The following is a 20,107-nucleotide window of genomic DNA, read 5'->3' as shown; positions in this document are numbered from 1 at the left end:
TAAAAGTTGTTATGACACTTGCCTTTGATGGTTAACTGTGGGCTAAAGTTAAAAGAAGAGATTGCAGTTTGCTATTAATTTTTCCTGTATTGATTTTTGGGGTGCTTAATATTGATTTGTTTTTGAATTGACAAGTCTGATTGAAAGGAAAATATTTTAGGTTGTTATTGTCCGATACCGAGGTTGATCACGGTACTTGCCGGAGGGACCGGGTTTGATTCCCGGGTAGGCCTCTCTAGGCACCTGCAGCTCCACCAAAGCTATGTGATTTTTCGGGTAGTAACTGAGCCCCCTACTCTGATGTGTGAATTTCAACCACCGTCTGGCTAAATGCTGCAGGAACTCTAGCATAACCTACCAAACCGGCATTACGGTTGGTTAATGTGTTTTTTTATTGCCAAGTCACATTTCTCTTATTTTATTAAGTAGCCTTTATTTTCATTAGCTTGTGTACAATACATAAACTAAGACGTGTTTTAGCATCCCACATTCTTGAAAATTATTACAGAAAAAGCATATGACAGAATGAACAATATATGCGCATTTACTCGTGATGAATGACTAAGATTCATTTGTGTCAGTGTGAGCGGTTTATTTCGATCCCCATCCCATCCAAGCTAAAAACACGAACACATTTTGAAAAACCAAAAAAGTGCAAAAAAAAAAGAATTCAAAGTAAGTACTTTTTCACTCCAAATAAACATAAGAGGAATTGTTACGTGAGACTTGGCGCGGTAACTACCGCATGAAGGATTCATTTGAGAGGAAGGAGGAAATGAAACTGGGACGAATTCACTCACGCGTGATCTACTCGGCACCCGTACTCTGAGCGGGAGATCCGCGGGATGAAGTTGGAGGGGGGGGGCGGAGTATTTGAGAAATAGGATTCGGAGTCGCGCTCTGAAATGCACGGGGGCGGAAGGCCCTTCGAAGGCAAAGCGAATAATGGAGACTCGATCGGATAAGGGGTTGCGAGCCACAGACAACGAAGGCGGAGGAAGGGGAAGCGTGCTACAAAAGAGCGCCGGACAACTTGAGAGCAGTTGGCCTCGCGCGTATCGTCACTTTTCCTTAGATGATGGACGCCCGATAGGACACAAATGTGTCAAGTTTGCTGGCAAGGAAAGGGAGCGGGTGAGGGAAGGGGAAAGAGAGAAGGGAGTTGAACTGGAATGCGGAAGAACAAAGGCGGGGTGGCATGTTTTTGTCGACGCTAAGCTAGGCGTTTCGACTTGCAACGTAATAGCTTGTTTAGACGATGAAACACGTGTGGTAGGAGACATTAAGAGGAGAAGTGGAAGATTAGCACGAAAAGCTCCCGGGTGCCATTGTTGAGGATAATTTCGGCGAAGAATGTTCGAGATCACATTTTTTTTAAAAGCTTCCGTGGAAGTATCGGGGTGAGGGAGCGTGAGATAACTTCTCATTTCCGCAAAATTCAAAGCATTCTAGGCTTTCAGCTCTTTTGGAAGTTGGTGAAAGTCGGCGTTTCAGAATTCGAAAGGGATGCTCAAAAAAAGTTAAATGCAAGCAACAGGCTCTTTTGAATTAACCAGTTCTCCACTAGTTGTTTTCCTGGCAAAATCATTGCAAATGAGAAAGCTTTATGAAATCCAACGCAGAAGGGCTGTTCGTCATTCTTAAATATTCATTGGGGAGTATTACAGGGACAGAAGTGTCTAATTTTAATTATCAAATAATGAGTAATTTAGCCATGCTTGTATACACTCACCAAGTATTGTTATGCTTTAATTACGGAAAACACGATGATGTTCCGTACATGATACCTCTATGAAATTTTATTAATCTCTTTTTGTTCGACCTTCAATTGCGTATCCAGCAAAATTTTTAACTGAATAAAGGGAATGTCACTCAATTTCTTTTGGCTTTCCTTCTTGTCTAAAAAGATTAATTTGAATTTTAAATTGCCATGGTAAGGGCATTTTGAATTTCTAATGGCACTTACTCCGTTTTATTTTATTAATATAAAAGCAATTGTAAATAATGGAATAAAATATGCTGTAGTGGAACTAAATCACTTTATTTGGGTGATTTCTTTTATTTAAAGTTGGCAGTTTTGAATCAAGACGAATAAATATTAAAATGTTATATAATGTAAATGGAAAATAATTCACACCCTCAGGTAAAATTTAAATCAACGGTGAATCATCGGAAATAATCTGTCACAAAATATTACTGGGTTTGATACAATTCATCGTAGCATCGTTCATATTTATTGACAATGATTTATTTTTTGATCTTTTAAAAAGTTTTTATGAAATTTGTTTCCATATGAAACCATTTAGGAAGGAAATAATTGTAAATTACCATTAGATATCCACTTATTTCTATGGTCATACCTTTAAACCTACTCCTATTTGATCATTTGAAGTGGAGTCAGAATGAATAGATAAACATTAAAAAAAAGTGGCCCGATTCCTTATAGCTGAGCTTTTGACTAAAATATTTCTTAATTTCACCCGAGACATGACCCAGTCTGTTATGATCAGGGCACTGGAGGCCGCGGCAAGCGTAGACGGATGGTTAGAAAAACACCGCTATCGATTCTATGGAAAAGGGTAGTTCCAACGAAAAACAAGCGATTGCCGTCAATTTTTTGTCATTTGAAAACTGAATTTCTGTTGATGGAAATTCTAGAAATTGATTCATTCCTCCTTTCACATTGTGGGTATTATTTAAATACATAAGTGATAGTTAGTATTTCAATCCAAAAACGTTTCTACTACAGCCCTTCACTCTTTCCTTTCTAATACCGACGATTCCCTGGCAATCCCAGATTGGTCTTACGTTTGCCACCGTTCCTTACTTGGTCTACATATTTGTTTCTTTGTCTTCCTAGGTTTTGGGTTGCACCATTCAAGGACATTTTCTAGCATTCGGTGGTCTCCTGTGACTCCTACGAACGATATAATTTGATTTTATTTCATGCATTTGTATTTTCCCGCTTTTATTACCTTCTATTTTCTTTATAGCATTCAAAAATATATTTTTTTAGTTCATGTTTAATCCGGATCGCCTAAAATTCTCCATTTTCTTACAGTTTTAACTTCCCCCACCTCCTTTTAAAATTGTACGGTCTTCTTCGATTTTGCTTCAACGGAATTAGTCTCACTTCTGCCCTATTGTATAGGACACTCTATCTTCCCCCTGCCTATTCAGGTTAATTCATTCAAGCTTATCTTCTGCGCCCGTATGTTAAAATCATCCAATCTTTCCTCATCCTATCTCCAGAAACAACTAGTTTCGGAATGTAAAAACTATATTCCTAATCAACATTTTAATATGTTCTTTCTCTGCGATTGCCATCGGCACTAATCAGTTCAGTCCATAGTTATAAAGTAAAAATATGGAACAGTAAGAATGAAATTTTTATCGGTGGGTCATATCGTTTCAGGATGTCAAGACGAGTGAGTTTTCAATGGATTATACACATTTTTTGACAACTATTCACACATTTAAAACATGTATTTTAGCCAAATATTCATAGTTGATTAATATGTTTTGGATATGAATATTGTTTCATTATAGACCGTGACAAAGAAATGAGGATATTCGTCCGTACAGTTTAGAGTATTCTATCATGAGTTGCTGAGACACTTCTTCAAATCATTCACTTTAAGGCTTTTGCATTATGGATTTGCTTTCATTTCATACCTGCCTTTTTACGATTCCGATCAAACTTTATACATTTATTTCATTTTAAACGCTGTAAATAATCAGCTAATTTTGCTTTCGCTGTTAATATTTAGCATAGCTAATATTAATCTTTCCTAAATCCTCAAATCCCTTTGTTTCATGTCCCTAGTGTTTCTTTTAACTAAAGTGAAAAATAATCTCTACATCTACATCTACATCTACATAATACCCCGCAAGCCGCCGCAAGGGCGTGTGGCGGGGGGTGTTAGGTCACCAACCGTAAAAAAGAAAAATACCACATGCAAAAAAAACAACACGGAAAATTACACCCACAGCAGCGCACACACTCATGCAAAAATCCCTTCATCCAACACTCATGCAAACACATATACCGCAAAACAACTAAAAAACTGCACCCCATGATGCAGCACGAAAGACATTCTACAACACCCTAAACCAACACGGAAGCCAGGACACAACAAGCAAGAAATTGAAACATCACTACCACATGAAAATGCACCACGAAACACTCTATCCCCAAAGAGTCTCTAATTGGCAGGGAATGCGACCCAACGTTGCAGGTAGCAGGAATTTGCCCCCGCGGAGAGGGACGGATTCTAATGACATGTGAATGACGAGAAGAATACCTTATACCCTCCTAGTCCTCTGCTTTCTCAAGGTCGTAGTAGAGAATAGAGTAGTAGCGTCTAGGGTAATATTACTTCTATTAGTAATACTACTAGTATTAGTACTAGAGTATTAGGGCAGTTAGTCTTGATAGATTTTCCTCATATACTTTTACTATTTAATATCATTTTCGTCTAATATTTCTTAAAAGATAGTGAGCATCGTATTTTACTACATTTTAGTAAGTTTTGGGTCCTCCAAATAGCATCTGAGAATTTCCATTTGTTTTTTTAACATGATAACCTTATTTCGGTCGGTAGTTGTCATTTCTTAATCTATTTAGCTTTGTAAAACGCGTTCTGGAAGTCAGAAATTACATACCTTCCGAATGTATTTGCTGTTCATATATGTACTATGAATACTATGCCAGGTCCATGACTCAGTGGCGTAAAAAATTGTTCGTCACTCTACATCTACTCTTGAATTGTCTGGTGCAATTTTGTTTCCCTATTTCCTCGTTGTGTTCTTCAAGTATCTGGTAAAGGTCCCACTTATTTGGCGGTAATTTTTGAGAGTATTATCAATATTTTGTAGAAATAGACGAAATATATGTAGACTGTAGATGTAAATTGAAGACACATTTGCATCATTATCCATTTTCTTAGTATGATAAGTAATTTTTATGTCGTATTTTTTTTCTCCTTTCAATCTATTCGTGTCCATAACATCGTTTTGTTCTTTATTAAAAAATTTATTTCAAAAGCTAATGGCTGCCATTCACCCTCATTAATGTTTACATTATTAATTAATATATCTCAAGGTGACTCTTGTTTGTGTGTGCTTGAAAATATAATCGTGTGTGCTTTTTTATTCAACCGGATTTATTCTTTGAGCTCGTATCTTGTAAAATTTTAAGTTAGTTTAGGTGGTGATATCCTACTTCTTTTCGAGCACTTTCAACCAATTTTCCATATCTAACTTTTTCTTTCCATATCTAACTTTTATTTCTGAAACACTTTTAGCTATTTCTGGTGTTGGAAGTTTTAACCCTTTTTTGCTGTTGTCCTTCTTTGTTTCACCTGTTCTTTATTTTATATCTTCTTTATCCAGATGTATGGGTAATTTAATTCTTGTTCCATATATTCCATTTGTGTAACAACTATCTTGTATATCTTTCGGCGTTTCTTTTTCACGCGCACTTAATTCAACCATCAACATTTCAAATAATTCTTGGAAAATTTTTGTCCTTACTTTTATTTCAATTTCCGTACTTATTAGTAGACTATTCATGATGTTGGTGTATAAAAACATAATCTATATACTTGTGGAAGGGATTACTTTAGGAGTTATTTTTACGAATCTGGTATTTGAATTTAAATAGTGCATCTAATAAAAATTGTTAATATTACTTTTAATAACTAGAGTTCAAGATGCTAAATGCCAAGATGTACTGAATCAGGTACTCTCTGTCACTTGCTTCATTAGTTTTTCATTATTGATTTTATTTAGAGTTTGTTATTGAGGCAAGAATCACACAATAAAGCCCATTCTTTCACTTAACTCCTATGCATAATATTGAAGACAATTTGAAGAGGTATCCCCGAGATGAAGCAAAACCCATCGCCATCGGGGCCGCCCACAAAACAGAACCTACTCTATATGAAGTCCCTCTTCATCTCTGTTATCCTTGCACATATATATAAACACAGAGATGAAGAGGGACTTCATGTAGAGTAGGTTCTTGGATTGTGTTTGTTTACGAGCCACAAAATATTTAATTGGTAGTTGAATCCATCCAAAACCTACTCTAACCGGTAGATTACTTAATAAATGCAAACTTACTCGTGCATAAACACATTAGGTTTGGCACTGCACTGTAGTTTTCTGGTGGGTATGCATAACATTTACACTCATAAACATCATGTGTTCTCGTTTCGTTTTACCGATCATAAGTGTAATTAACTACTTATTCTCTAAGAAATTCAAAATTAATAAAATGTTAGCATCTTCAATAGACTCAGTTTAATGTTGCCATAATGATTTCCGTGTGTATCAATAATACAGTCAATGTACTTTTAGTCTTTTCCCAGTTATTCCGTATGCTTTCCATCTTCTAAACCGGCACTTATTTTCCTGAGCTTTAGGTGACAAAGCAGCGTTACCTTAGTTGATGAGCTCGCGCCACTTATCCACTAATCTTAGCCTTCAATTCATAAACTATAATGATATACTAGGGTAAACCGTCGCAAATAAATGATCAAAATAAGCCTTCTGAATGCAGATTTTACGTCGTCGGAAGAGTCGCAGTTGGAAAATTATGCTCTACTGACCTTGGCCCAGTTCTTCAAATGTCTTTAAACTCTGAGTGAGGGTATTTATGCCGCCTAAATGTTTCAGCGGGCCATCGCCTCGATGACAACACCCTGCACTGTTTAAATCTCAACATTTCAAAGAATCCCATTTCGTCACTCATGATTGATTGATGGTCATATTCTTTTCCCTCCTCGTCAGGAACCTTTTGATGCCATTTGTTCACTTCATGTCTTATCAGTATTCCATTCATATAGCGATGAATGCATTCATTTCGAAAGTGACAATTCTTCGATTCATGGGTGTCCATGACGCCCACTGCTTCAAGTTATATAATGCCAGATGGTTTCATGATCATCCATCAATTTTATCTAAAAGATAATTCAATGAGGTATTAAAACGCTGAGGCAAATTTCATCGATATTCAAGCGGTGACAAATTTCGCTCGAATTTCATAAGGGCTTATAGATATATTTTCGTAGTGGGGTGATGTTTGAGTTACATAATATGACTTCGACGTGTTGGTAGGCTCAACAATTTAGATGGAATGTACAAAGAATTAAAATTATTAAATAATGACTACATTTATTTAATTTTAAATATGTTACTGAATATTACGAGTATATCTTTATTATTTTTTTGTTTATTTTTAACTCTTCAAGTTTTTTTCCATATTGTATATAATTGAATAGAATTGAATAGATTGGATAGAATATTTCTATATATTTTTATTCCATTTTAATGAGAAATAATTATTTCTTCATGTTAAGACTCCTTGAGAGTTATATTGACAGGTCTCCCACAGTCCATTTACTCAGGTTAGTTCCTAAATTTGTTATTGAATTTCAAAACATTTTTATATTTCGTTATATTTTATAAAACCTTTGGCATTAATTTATGGCTAAGACAAATATTATATGCATACATATATATATATATATATATATATATATATATATATATATATATATATATATATATACACACATATCCATTAATATATATATATATACATATATATATATATATATGTATATATATATATTCATATATATATGTATATTTATACATATATATACATATTCATTAATATATATATATATGTGTGTGTATATATATATACATATATATATATATATATATATATATATATATATATATATATATATATATATATATATATATCAATAATTCCGCTACAATTTTCAATACATTGCCACACCTTTCCCCTTTTTATTAAAATTTCATTGACTTTCAATACAAATGATAAATGTTATCAGTACTAAGAGAATTTTTATCTCTTTACACTTACCTTAATCCTTCAAATTCTTCAAATAATTTCGCTTTGATGTATTTTGGAGAAGTCTGCCCGTGCATAAATGCAATCATTTCGCATTAAGAGGCGCCACTAGGAAGGCAAAGGGCATTGGTCGACATATTTGGAACTCGACAATAGGCACCAAGGATGGGTAAGTCTGAGTCGTTCATCTCGCGCAATGGGGTCACACAAGTCCATGTCCTTTGTCAAATTTAAAACTTGTGACCCAATTACGCCATGCATGAAATCGTGGAACTGAAAATAGGATTCCTTGAACTGGTCATCCAAAAGTCTGGTGAAAGATGCGACATAGAGTTTAACTTTAGCTAAGAAGTTCAAAGGGCTAAAAATCGAGTCCTTTCGTGGATATATTAACAATTCAGTGGCGTATTTAAAATTAAAACAGTGATTTAATATTAAACATTTTGTCATATATTCGATTTCTCAAAACTAATTTGATTTCATTCAATATCCCTTTAAGACCTTACAGCTAATCTTAGTTTTTCTATGCACGAAATGTAATTAATTGAAGTTGTACCTTAGTATTACGTGGGATAGAACACAAATGCGTGGAGAAATTCGGTAGTATTCTTAATTCAGTCGTCGCCAGGCTTCGTCGGCTGCGTAGCTGGAGAATAACTTGTGTGGCGAAACCGCGAAGTTGGTAAGACCGAGGCCCCTGTATAGGTTAATACGTAAGAGGATTGAATGTAGCCCGAGGTCGGATGGCGGCTTCTCTCAGAACCGGTGGTTTAAGGGGACGGAGCTGGACCATGAATACGTGAACGGAACGTGAATTTATAAATGTTGACATCAAATTATTTAAGTACTTCAGTGCTGCGGTTGGGAAAATGAGAACGACGAGGGACATCTGTTCTGCTTTCAACCTCCGATGAACAAATTCAATTTGTAAAACCATTCAATAATTAAAAAAAAGTACTCTTAATGATAAATCATTCGTGTATGTAATGAATGTTGATAGGTTGATTTGAATTCAATCCAGAAGGAAACTAAAAGCTTTATACTTGCTTAAATAACAATGGATATAGTTGATAAATTCATTTGTGTATTTATGTATGTATATATACATATATTTAAATACATGTATATGTATATTAAATAAGTAAATTTATATATATATATATACACACACGGGATGAAGGGAGGAAGAAAGTACTCAGAGATGAAGAGGGACCTGATGTAGAGTAGGACGTTGTGTTTTGCTGGGGGTCACAAATTGTTGAATTAGTAATTTTTTCCATCTAAAAACCTATCTTAACCGGTAGATTACCTAATTACCTAATTTATATATATATATATATATATATATATATATATATATTATATATATATATTATATATATATACACACACACACACACATATATATATATATATATATATATATATATATACCATAAACACAGTAATCAACCACAAGGTCGGTTTAGTAGGTGATGGTAGAGTTCACCCAGTACTAAGCCTTATACGGCGTGTGAAATTCGCACATCAAGGAAGGCCAGTTCCTTTTCCTGTGCCGGTTATGGTTTCTCAGGAAGATCTACTACCCGGAAAATCACATAGTTTGGGTGGAGCTGTAGGAGCCCAAAGGCCCCCTGGAATCGAACCCGGCACCACAAATATATAAAAAACACAGATGTAGATTTTTAAAACATAGAAACACAAAGAAAGGACACATGTGTAGTTTTGATGTTTCGATGACTCGACCGTCGTCATCAGAATCATGATTCTGTTGACGATGGTCGAGCCGTCGAAACGTGATACCATACAAATATAATGACCAAATGTAGTTTATAAAAATAATTTATATATATTTATGTATACAGTTATTTATTGAAGTCATTAACTGTTTTGATTTATCCCACTTCACTTTATTGGAGACGAAATGCTTTGTGGACTAAATTCCCATTCTCACAATCAGTCGCCCTGAATTAAACCCGACTTATGATCCTTTCAATTTGTTAATATGATTCACTCAGTCATAACAGCAGACTGTGGGAGCCTCAGGTCATCACGAGTTGAAATCAAAGTGCTACTTTTCTCATTTAACTTAATATTTAAAAAAAGAAGAGTAAAATGTGCTCCCACGCTAATTCCGTGTTCTCCGGGCCTCCGCGTCGCCTCAGACAAACAATAGCCGTCCGCCCCCGACGTGCTTGCCCCCACGCCAGGAGGCGCGGAGGGGCGGGGTGCGAGAGGAACTTTGGGGGGGGGGGGCAGAGGGTAGGTCTCAGAGAGGCGAGATTCGAAGGCACGGGAGAGAAGGACACAACAAAAGAAGACACTATTTTTCCATTATCTCGACTCACACGGCGTCTCTCTCATTTTCTCTCTCTCTATAGTCTATCCCTCTCTCTCTCTCTTTCCTTCGCAGGACCATGGAGGAGGTGGTGGAGGAGGAGGAGGGTGAGGGGGAGGAGGAAGGAGGCGGGGGGGGCGGAGGGGGGAGGGGCGGGGGGGAACCGGAGGGGGGGAGGTCTGAAGGAGGGCCGGAAAGGAAGGGGGGCAAGCGGGGCGGGGGGGAGCGGGCGGGGGTGGAGGAGACCGGGCGGGGGTGGGGGTGGATGCGGAGGCGGAGAAGGGCTCGTAAGGGGGGAGAGGGGGGAGGGCGGGCGGGGGACGAGGTGGAGGCGGGGGAGGTGGACGAGGAGGAGGGTGGTTTGGGGGCCAAGCGGGGGGAGGGCGAGGGGGCGGAGGACGGTGGGGAGGGGGCGCGGGGGGCTGGTGGCGAGGGGAGGCGGAGGAGGGGGGAGGGGGAGGAGGCGGGCGAATCCTCTTCGACCATGGCTGCGGAGGAAGTCCATATGGCGCCGATGGCGTCGCCCGAAGTGGTAAGCACAAGACGGTCCATGGACAACCGCCGATCCAGAGGGACGGGGGCAGCGCACACACTCCTCTACCCCCACCCAATGTGTGGCAAGTGGGGTGGCGTGATCTGCCGTCGCCCTCCGGCCGGCCTCTCTGTCCGGGTCGTATTTTTTTCCTTAATCGGCTGGGAAATCACCTTTCTGCCACCAAAGAATAACTTCTGCCAACTTCATGCTAATATGTTTCTCAGTATAGGATTGAAGGGATCGGTACAAAAAATGGCACACCATAAAGTGATTTTGTAAAATAGCCTTCATTAAGGGTAGAGGAAATCTGTGTTAACCTCTTTAAAAATTTCTTAAAATACCAGTCGTCGAATTTTTCTGCTCTTGTAGAAAACATTGTGTAAAGGTATCCTCTCCAGATTTAGACACATTTGAGTTCAGAATATCAAACTTAAATTGTAAATTTTGATGCATTGTGGAAAGTATATGGTGATAAAGAATATCTGTGCCAGAATTCCTTATTTTGTCTATAATGCCTTACTGCTCATGATAACTATTATGTAATTAATTGATAATTATTTCCAATATTTTAAATTAATGACTTCTAATTTAATAACAGACGCTGAAAACGAAGTTTTAATCAATATTACTCACTGAGAGCAAATGATAGTGCATTTGGAAATTTTTTATGAGTTTAGAACAGTGACCAATTTAAATGCATGGTCTAGCAAATTCCAATTTGGCTAATGATTCCACTCATAAGTAACCATAGGAATGATTGAATGTTGTTATGTATTCCTATTTGTCATTTTTAACCCTTTTAATACTTATGGATATGATATCAAAATTGGCCTACCTACCACGTTACCCTAGAGGTTGTCGGACCAATCAAATTACATATCGTCTGAAATTCCAAACATCTGAGAAAGGGTTTAGTATGGAGGTATAGAAGTAAGTCATTCAGTAGGAATTCTTTCTGGGCTGTGCAGCTCCTCGTTGAAACATCGTCGCTAACCTTTTGCCTAGAGCGGTTGATGTGTTCTCTCTCGGGTGGTATCCCACATCGTTTTCAATTTTTCGTGATTTTTCATTTTATTTCTTGTGATACGCACCTTTCCCTTTCCATTCATTTGATTGAAGATTTAACTATTTTCGTTCCTTCCTTTGCTGGTATAATTTATTCACGCATACAAAACAGCAGTGCCGCTACCTGGGAGGGGATCTCCTGCTCCAATTCTTCGGAAACCTACCAGTCCTCGCTGGCATCGCCTAGCTCCGGGCGGCCTCGATAATAAGTCTCTTTCCACTATCATTGGTAGTCGATACGGAGTCGTAATTTTAGATAGACTCCTCCCTTGGGAACCTAAAATATTCCTCTTGATTGATTTTCGCGGAGGAAACTGATACTAAAACTGTTTTATCGAAAAATTTCAAGTATGCTTTTTCACGCATTGTGTTTGTTATATTTTACGTATTTCATAATAAATGTTACCTATTGTTTTATTTTACTTGATTAGTTATATTTTCCTGTGATGATTAGATTTTTAAAATGAGTCATTGTAATATTTTTCCAGCTTTTTTGACGAAGAATAATCCCGAAATTTTCGTTGTACTGAGAGAAATGTCTCTACCGCATTTGGTTCGGAACATTAAATAATTTTAACATTTTTCGTATTTATCTTGGAAATTGAAAATATTTTTGAAATCACTTCCCATGCACTTGCTTCTCTTTGTGCTTGGAGTATTTATTGCGAGCAATATCACTTTAAACACTGACGTAGGACAACAATTAGCCTAGTGAAATTAAGAAAAGGAAAAAAAATAGTATTTTGATATTTTATGAAGAACTAGCGGAATTTGCTTTTAAGAATATTGGTGGTATTCAATGGGGAAAATGAATTATAATTAATCCAACGAGGAAATGAGGAACTAGAGGATGGTGATAAAGCGTGGAGAATAATACAACTCTGCGATTGATAAATATGATACTAGAGAGAGCGTGAATAAGGTGGTTTGGTAATGTAAATTTCTCGCGCATTAAATAACTAATACGTAATGAAAACCCATTTTATTGAGGCACTGGTTTACTTTACTATAAGGGCACGATTCGTCAAAGCTTAATGATCATTATAGAGATAAATTATGCAGAAGCTAACAGTTTCAGGCTTAACTTTGTGGAATTCTTTCAGCATTCTTTCTTGGTGTTACATTAAATAAGTGTGTGGAAGTGCAAAGTTGTTTTTTCTCTTTCTTTCACCCTCACCAATTATGCAGAAGACAATAATCATACTGGTAAATGTGGAAATGCTTATATATTTAATTAATTAAATTATCAATACCCGTATTTTATTGGAAGTATTACACCCTAACAGAAATTTGGAAACGAAATAATATGGATTTGATTGCGCTCCAGTTCCTTACACTTCAGAAAAAATTGTTGTCAAACACAAATGTAGAAATCACTAATTTATATTTTTTCCTTCACATTTGGCTAAAAATTACGGACTATCTATAAGAGTTTACAGTAATTTGCAGCGCAGTGCCTCTTAAATTGCTTAAATGCTTCAAAATAATTTAGGCCGGTAAATTTTCGGCTGCAGTGGATAGGCTACGTTTATGGAATTGAAATAGTTGGCTTCATTTTCGATTGAAAAAAAATTTCTGGAGCGAATTAGATCTTAGGAAGTAATGTTTCTATTCCCATTAAATTAACTACCGCCTATTCCCAGGGAAACATTTTTACTCCCCCTGGCCACAGGGTTGGTTTTTCCGAAGGTCTCCTCAGGAAGCATGGGGAAAACCTTCCCCAAATCTGCTCCTTATTTATTTTTAGTAATGGTGAAAAAATATCCAACCTCATTAAGCACATTTAGTATTACGTTATAACTAAGTAAGTCGAAACGACGATACACGTATATAATTCCTCAGTTAATGGCATTTACTTTGAAAAATCGTAACCAAAAATAGGATATGAAAGTGAATGACATAAATTTGAAAATATAAAATAAGTACTATATTAGCTCTCCAGCTTAAGGCTTGATATGCCGGAAGGAATCCCTTTTGGAGGTTTCCCCTAATTAGAATTATCTTTTTGGACATCTTTAAATTTTGAAATTGTCATTGAGGAAATTATAGAAAAAGTTAATTTATAAATTTAGTGAGAAATTTTTTCAAATGCCTAAAGTATTTTTTATATTATATTTCGAGAAGTATTTAGGGTACAGTCTTGAAATGAAGTCCCTATTTTCCAGAATAAATGCATTTTTTGCGTTTCTAATGCTTATCTTATTAGTATTAAGTAAAGAATGACTATTAGTTATTGAGGTAAGCACGAATATCCCGATGTAGATGGGGGATTTGAATTGGGGATGGGGATTTGATTGCATTCTTCTCGATTGAATTATTTGTTGGAATTTTCTCCTAATGTTGTATCGAACGTGTCAGTAAATGGCAATTTGTTATTGAAAACGTATCAAAAATGATCTCTAAGAATGTATTTGTAACCGTTAAAATAGCTTTTATTCTCGTAACATTCCTGAAAATTGTAATAGTTGGTATATTTGAAGATTATTGGTAAAATCAAACTTTTTGGCGTCATCCGTCAATTGGTGAATTCTCTCACACGGTCGTATTTCTCAACCACCATCCAAGTAAATAAGCCCGTGGATGGAGCGAACGGGATTGCACGACGTAGAGGACCCTCAGCAACCGTTGTAACTCGGCGTCCAGGAAACTCGTCCTTGCCTTAAAAACAATGCAAAGGCGTAATTCAGGAAGTATTTCCAGTCACCAATCCGTAAACAGGGGGGGGGGGGAGAAAGAATTCTGGAGGAGTAGTGCAAATGTGTGGATGGGCTGGGTGCATGTTTCGTGACGCCAAAGAGGGAGAAAAGAAAAACATGGGCTCTTCGCGATACTGTACGGCTCAATGGAACGATGAGCACAATCCTTGTTCATGAGGAAGCTCCATTGATTTCCCGGGGCGATATCACATCGGAGTACAGAGCAGCAACTCTGGAAAAATGATGGAATCAACCTTTTTTTTCAATGGGATCAATTTCTTGCTTTTTCCAAACTTTGGCATATTTCCTTTTTTATTTGGTCACTAAATTACGCTTCTCCCAGTGCGGGTTCTAACTTAGTTGATTGACATCATTCATGATTTTGTGATCCAGTTATTTGCGGTTCACTTTGGGAACTATAACCCTGTTTTTGATCGAAAACATGCAGTTTATTGTAAGTTGTGCACCTAATAATAAATCGATAAGCGTATAGTGTGTGTTATGTGCCACACAGTATATAGTAGTCCTATAAAAATTGTCTCATTCGTGAACGTATTATGTTCATAATTTTGCTCGAGTTATCTTTCTCCTAGCCATTTCCTAAATCAGGAGCATCTTTAAAACTGTTTCCTTGTCTTGCAATGGTTTTACGATCACGTTGAGTCATCAGAATATTCTCCCACTCTCCAACAACCATCTCCACACTCACTCCGTTGCGAATCTGTTATACATGCCGGTCCCTATTTATTATTGTAATTTTTTTCCTCCAGGTGAAACATTCATGGTCCCTCTTGTAATCCCTTCTTTCCACAGGTCATCACGACGCGCCTACCCCCTTCGTATCGAATTCACAGGGTTTGCGTATTAAGTTTTTCAATTTGCACTCCCCAGGTTTCAACTCGGAGTCCCAAGGGGAGTGGAGGGAGTAGCAGCCCTGGTTCGCTGACCCCACCCTCGGCCCCCCCGCATCTCCCACCCACCCCCGGTCTCACCCCACTCCCCCAAAACCCACCCTCTTCCCCGCTCCTGCCGCCCCATGCCGCGGGTAGCCATCTGCGATCGGCGACGTCCCTGGATGCCATCTCCCGGGCGAGGCGGAAAACCTGTGGTATGGGCCCTCTGCCGGTAGAAGGGGAAAGGGCGCTGCCGACAAGGAGCGCCACGGTCGGGTCGTGTGAGTATCCACAACTGCTTGCTCCGATCGGTCGGAGGGAAAATTCGAAATCCGACCGCTCGCCATTGATTTCTCGCCTCGCCTCGCCGGCCGCGTGTGCCGTTCTGTCCAGAGGGATGTTCGGAGCATATAATATGCCAGCGGGATCTTGTGTGTATCTACGCTTCATTCGGAGTCAATATTTCCTCCTGGGAAGGATTGAAATCACGCGCAATGCATCCTAATGAAGCAAACCACACGAATGTGAATTTCCTTGAATCATGTAACGAACAATTGTTGAACTAGCAGTTATGTGGAAAGTTTAAATTAATTGAGAATGTTTTTTAGAGGTCTTATCTCACAAAAATCATTATATGTATAAAGAACATGGTTTTATATGCTGATTACTTATATTATCAATGCAGTACGAAGAACGATTGGTGATAGCTGCTCTTCGGAGAGTGTAGGCTCAGTATTTTCAAATTAAATATTAAATGGGCTGATATTAGAATAAATTCATAGCAGCATGCATTAATTATATGTTCAAGAACGTCCTCAAGAATGCCATGATGTCTGTTAAATATTAGCTGAAATACGCAAGTGAGCGTTAGGGTGAGCGTTTGGTCGCTCATTTCCAATGGTTCCGTACAATAGAGCCTATAGTAATGCACTCATCATAATTTTGCGGTAGGAAGTTGTGAAATAGTGACGATCATTCTCATACGTGAGTAATTCACAATAACTTTGTGGTTTCTAGTTCCAGTATTTAGTATAATCATTAGCTTCTATTACTCTCCTCTAGAAAGACTCAATCAAGTTGGCCCATCGTCCTCTTGACATTTGACAAAATCACTCATATTTAGAAATCCATGCGACACCTACGTCGTTTGCTTCATAGTAATTGTTTGTGGTTTAGACGACATTCGTAGCTACGTGAGATCTTTCTCGAAGAGTAGCACACACCACAATCAATAGAAAAATATAGGAATAGTACATGTATCATCAACCTGGGTATAAATACCTAAACCTGAATCATATATCTTGATCGTTTCTTCATAGTATTCAAGGAATGGCAAAGGATTAGAAGGTAACTTTTTGCAGGTAAATGTCGCATGCATGCATGAACACGAGATATGGCTGATAAATCAATAAGAATTTTGTGGGCTCTTAATTGGAAATAGGGTTTCGGGTGTTAGTGTTGCAAGGCCCTTGAGGTATTCTCGGTGCCCTCTCAGCAAAAAGGAGGTCAGGTTGTCATTGTTTCGGATTTTAGATTTTTCCTTTTAACTCGGAGAGTATATTTCTTCGCACGAGGAGTTTATTTTCTCTAGCGCCATACGCTCCGGTCAATATCAACTTCATATCACACGGAAAATACCAATACATGATTATTCTGGTGCTAGTGTAAATATGTACTTGAATGTACATTCTCTCAAAATTTGCATTTATTTGTCCCTTTTGTGATTTCATCTGTTGGAATAAATTTATGATAAAGCTTGCTGCCACCACAAGATCTTTCCTTGAGACACGTCTCTGAAATGCTGAGACGTCAAATAATTAGGTAGTACGCTACGCTAAGGTTCCCCGGAAAATGTTTATCATCATTGACAAAATTTTCATTCCCGAAAAACCTAATTTCAACTATCTCACAAAATGTTGGTCGTTTTTTTTTAATTTTTAATTATTTCAGGATTATTTGATCGTTGACCATCATGCGTCTTGAAATCAATTTTACAGTGTCTCTTTTTTCTGCTCAATTCATTGTTTTCCATCAATGGCCGGTGAATCAAGTTACTTTTTCATTGCATTGGTAGATAATTTTTCTGTAAGACTAAAATCGAACCGTTTTTCTCGTTATTAATGAAGATTACCTAACAAAATTCGGTGGGTATCGAAATGGGGTTCCGGGGTTTTCTCATGCGTTTTTAATTCGACAGCGTTTTTTATTATATTTCTAATAATCTTCATGTTAAGGTCATCCTTAGCGAAAATTTTACTGCCCGAGAAAAATGGATGAACATTCTGGCGTTTGATATCTTGGAATACGTTCTATTTTAATGAAAAATAAGGGTTTCAAAGATAGCTTTTAAGAAAACCATCCTACGTAATATTTATGAAGTCAAAACGTTGTGATTGGGCGTCATAGAAAAACAGCCATAGATTTAAAATAGATCGTAATAATCGGGTGTATCCTTGCTTTCTAGCGTGAATTTATGAGAATAGTAATGAAGTATGCATGAAAAATAATTCACCCCTTCAATTAATTCAATAATAACTTTACAGTGCAGGATATACGTAAGTTACCTCTTACCATAGATACAAAGCGTTAAATCGCCCTCCAGATGCATATAGCATTTCAATAAAATCTGGATTCGAAACGCGTGCTAAAATTCATCAAAATAAAATGAATTAAATTTAATGCAGAATGCTCAAATAATTTTATTATTTGAAAATGTGCCCGACAATATATGAAAGATTCTTTGGAATATCAGGCGTCGATAAGTCTTGTTGGATCGTTGATCACTGCCTCGACTTGCGTACCAATAGTCACCATTTGTGGGCGGCCACCTACTCATATCTCAGCAATCTTTAGAACCAAAGTTAATGATTCATGACTTAAGGAGGAGTCATATTAGGCCTGGAAAAATTTCCGGTCTAATGTGGGGTGCTAATCCTGTAGGATGATAATTCCAGAAGGTTGTGGAATGGGTTTATGCTGGCCAAGTATCTGCTTGCAGGAACTGGTGCCACTATTCTGGAATACGGGGATAATTCCATTGAACAGATAAGAGAAACACATCAATTCCACAATTCATATGAATTGATAACCATGGTTCAACCACTGTGTAAGTGGTTAAGGTCACTTGATGCCACGAGGCTATGTTATAGAGTGGTGAAATCATGGTCGTCGAGAAGTATCAATTATGGAATTGCGGTGTTTCCGTTATCTGTAAGAGCCTTTAAATTATGAGTCATCATAAGGGAAATCATGCTGTGAGATCATTTATCCGTCGGATAATTTGTTTCCTAGCTTTTTCAGACTAGGAAGTCATATTCCGAGATAGTTCCGATCATTAAGAGGAAGGTAGACGGTTGAACTAGTAACCGGGTCGATTCTTGTTTGACGATGTACTAAATTCCACTTTGATCGCAATCGCGTTTCCTGGAGATGTAGATTAACGGTCAGTTTTCTTTTTAGGTCGACTCCGAGGAAGTTGTGTTAACAGTTTTTAAGAGTTCGAGGAATTGAAACTGAAGCAGAGCGCGGCTTGTCTCAATTCCCGGCCAAGACGATCAATTCCGTTGGGCAAACAAACGAGCAAACAGTCTGTTTGGTGTGACGGAAATCAAAAGCGTTGAGTTTGCCACTGGATGACAAGGGGGAAAAGTTTCCACGAGTGCTGAATAGCCAGCCAGTCGTCCGCTCCTATGATTATCGGCAGAGGGAAGGCGCACGCGAGAGGAATTGATTCCCTCATCGCTCGGCCCCGCAATGAAAGACATCCCTCCACTCTCCCCGCGACCTCCGATCCAGGCACTCGGGTCGGTTACACCGCGGAGCGCATTACTCAATTGTCAGCCGCGTAGTGCCTGATGGCCCGCTGGAGTACTAAGCGCGCATTTTAGTGGTGGGGCAGAGAGGGACGGTACGGGGTGCCTATACTCCGCTAGACTAGCTTTTAAATGGCTTTCTTGGGAGCCGGAGGAAGATCGGGTGTGGCTAATGGTGACGATGCCTGGGGTAGGTCAAAATCTCTCTCCTGGGACAGAGGGCCAAATTCACCCTTATGGAGAAAGGTGAACGTACTCTCGCGCTACCTTCTGTTTGCACGAACGAGCATCAATAAAACGTGATTTCATTTCTTTCCATTGGAAGTCGATAGAAATTAGCATTTTTTTGTGAATGAGCTTCTGTGTTCTTTGCGAATCATTTTCATCGGTGGTGATGACATACAAAACCATTTTCTATATTTTTTGCTATCACGATGTCTTTAGTTTGCAAAGGTTTAACTGCGAATAATGTCTGTCTAATGGAGTATTTATGCAAGGAGGTCAGATCACTTCCGGCTTTGTCTAAAAATAATGGGTCCCATCAAAAGTTGAAATGGCTTTAGGCCAAACCTTTCATGCGAGGCAGGATAAATCAGCGGAGAGCAGTAGCTGGAATTCCTATTCTGAATATCCTATTTTTTTCCTTCGAATTGGGTAAACTTAGATCTTATCGCGTGCCAAGTTTTTTGCTGCCTCAAGCCGTATGTATTTTTTAACCCTCATTATAAGAGGTTTTGTTGATCACGGGTCTCGAATCCGTGCCCGATCCAAATGAATGACAAGAATGTTCCTCAGTTACTAGCTTAGCACCGGTCGACTCACCAGTATTTTTTATACCTCATCCGTTTCCCTACTGTTTCGGCAGAGTCAAGAT

General features: G+C 38.1%; 1 protein-coding gene across 1 annotated transcript in view; it reads left to right on the top strand.

Annotated features, from left to right (window-relative positions):
* Positions 1–20,107, top strand: part of sei (potassium voltage-gated channel seizure) — an 858,190-nt gene that overhangs the window by 404,627 nt on the left and 433,456 nt on the right. Inside the window, exon 5 of the mRNA XM_071583602.1 lies at positions 15,527–15,702. Coding sequence (XP_071439703.1) covers positions 15,527–15,702 — 176 coding nt within the window. The remainder of the gene's footprint in view (positions 1–15,526; positions 15,703–20,107) is intronic.

This window comes from Hetaerina americana, unplaced genomic scaffold, assembly GCF_022747635.1.
Source record: "Hetaerina americana unplaced genomic scaffold, ioHetAmer1.1.p SCAF_14, whole genome shotgun sequence".
NCBI classification, from domain to species: domain Eukaryota; kingdom Metazoa; phylum Arthropoda; class Insecta; order Odonata; family Calopterygidae; genus Hetaerina; species Hetaerina americana.
The sequence above is the reverse complement of the archived record's forward strand: the minus strand, read 5'-3'. Positions and strand labels throughout refer to the sequence as shown.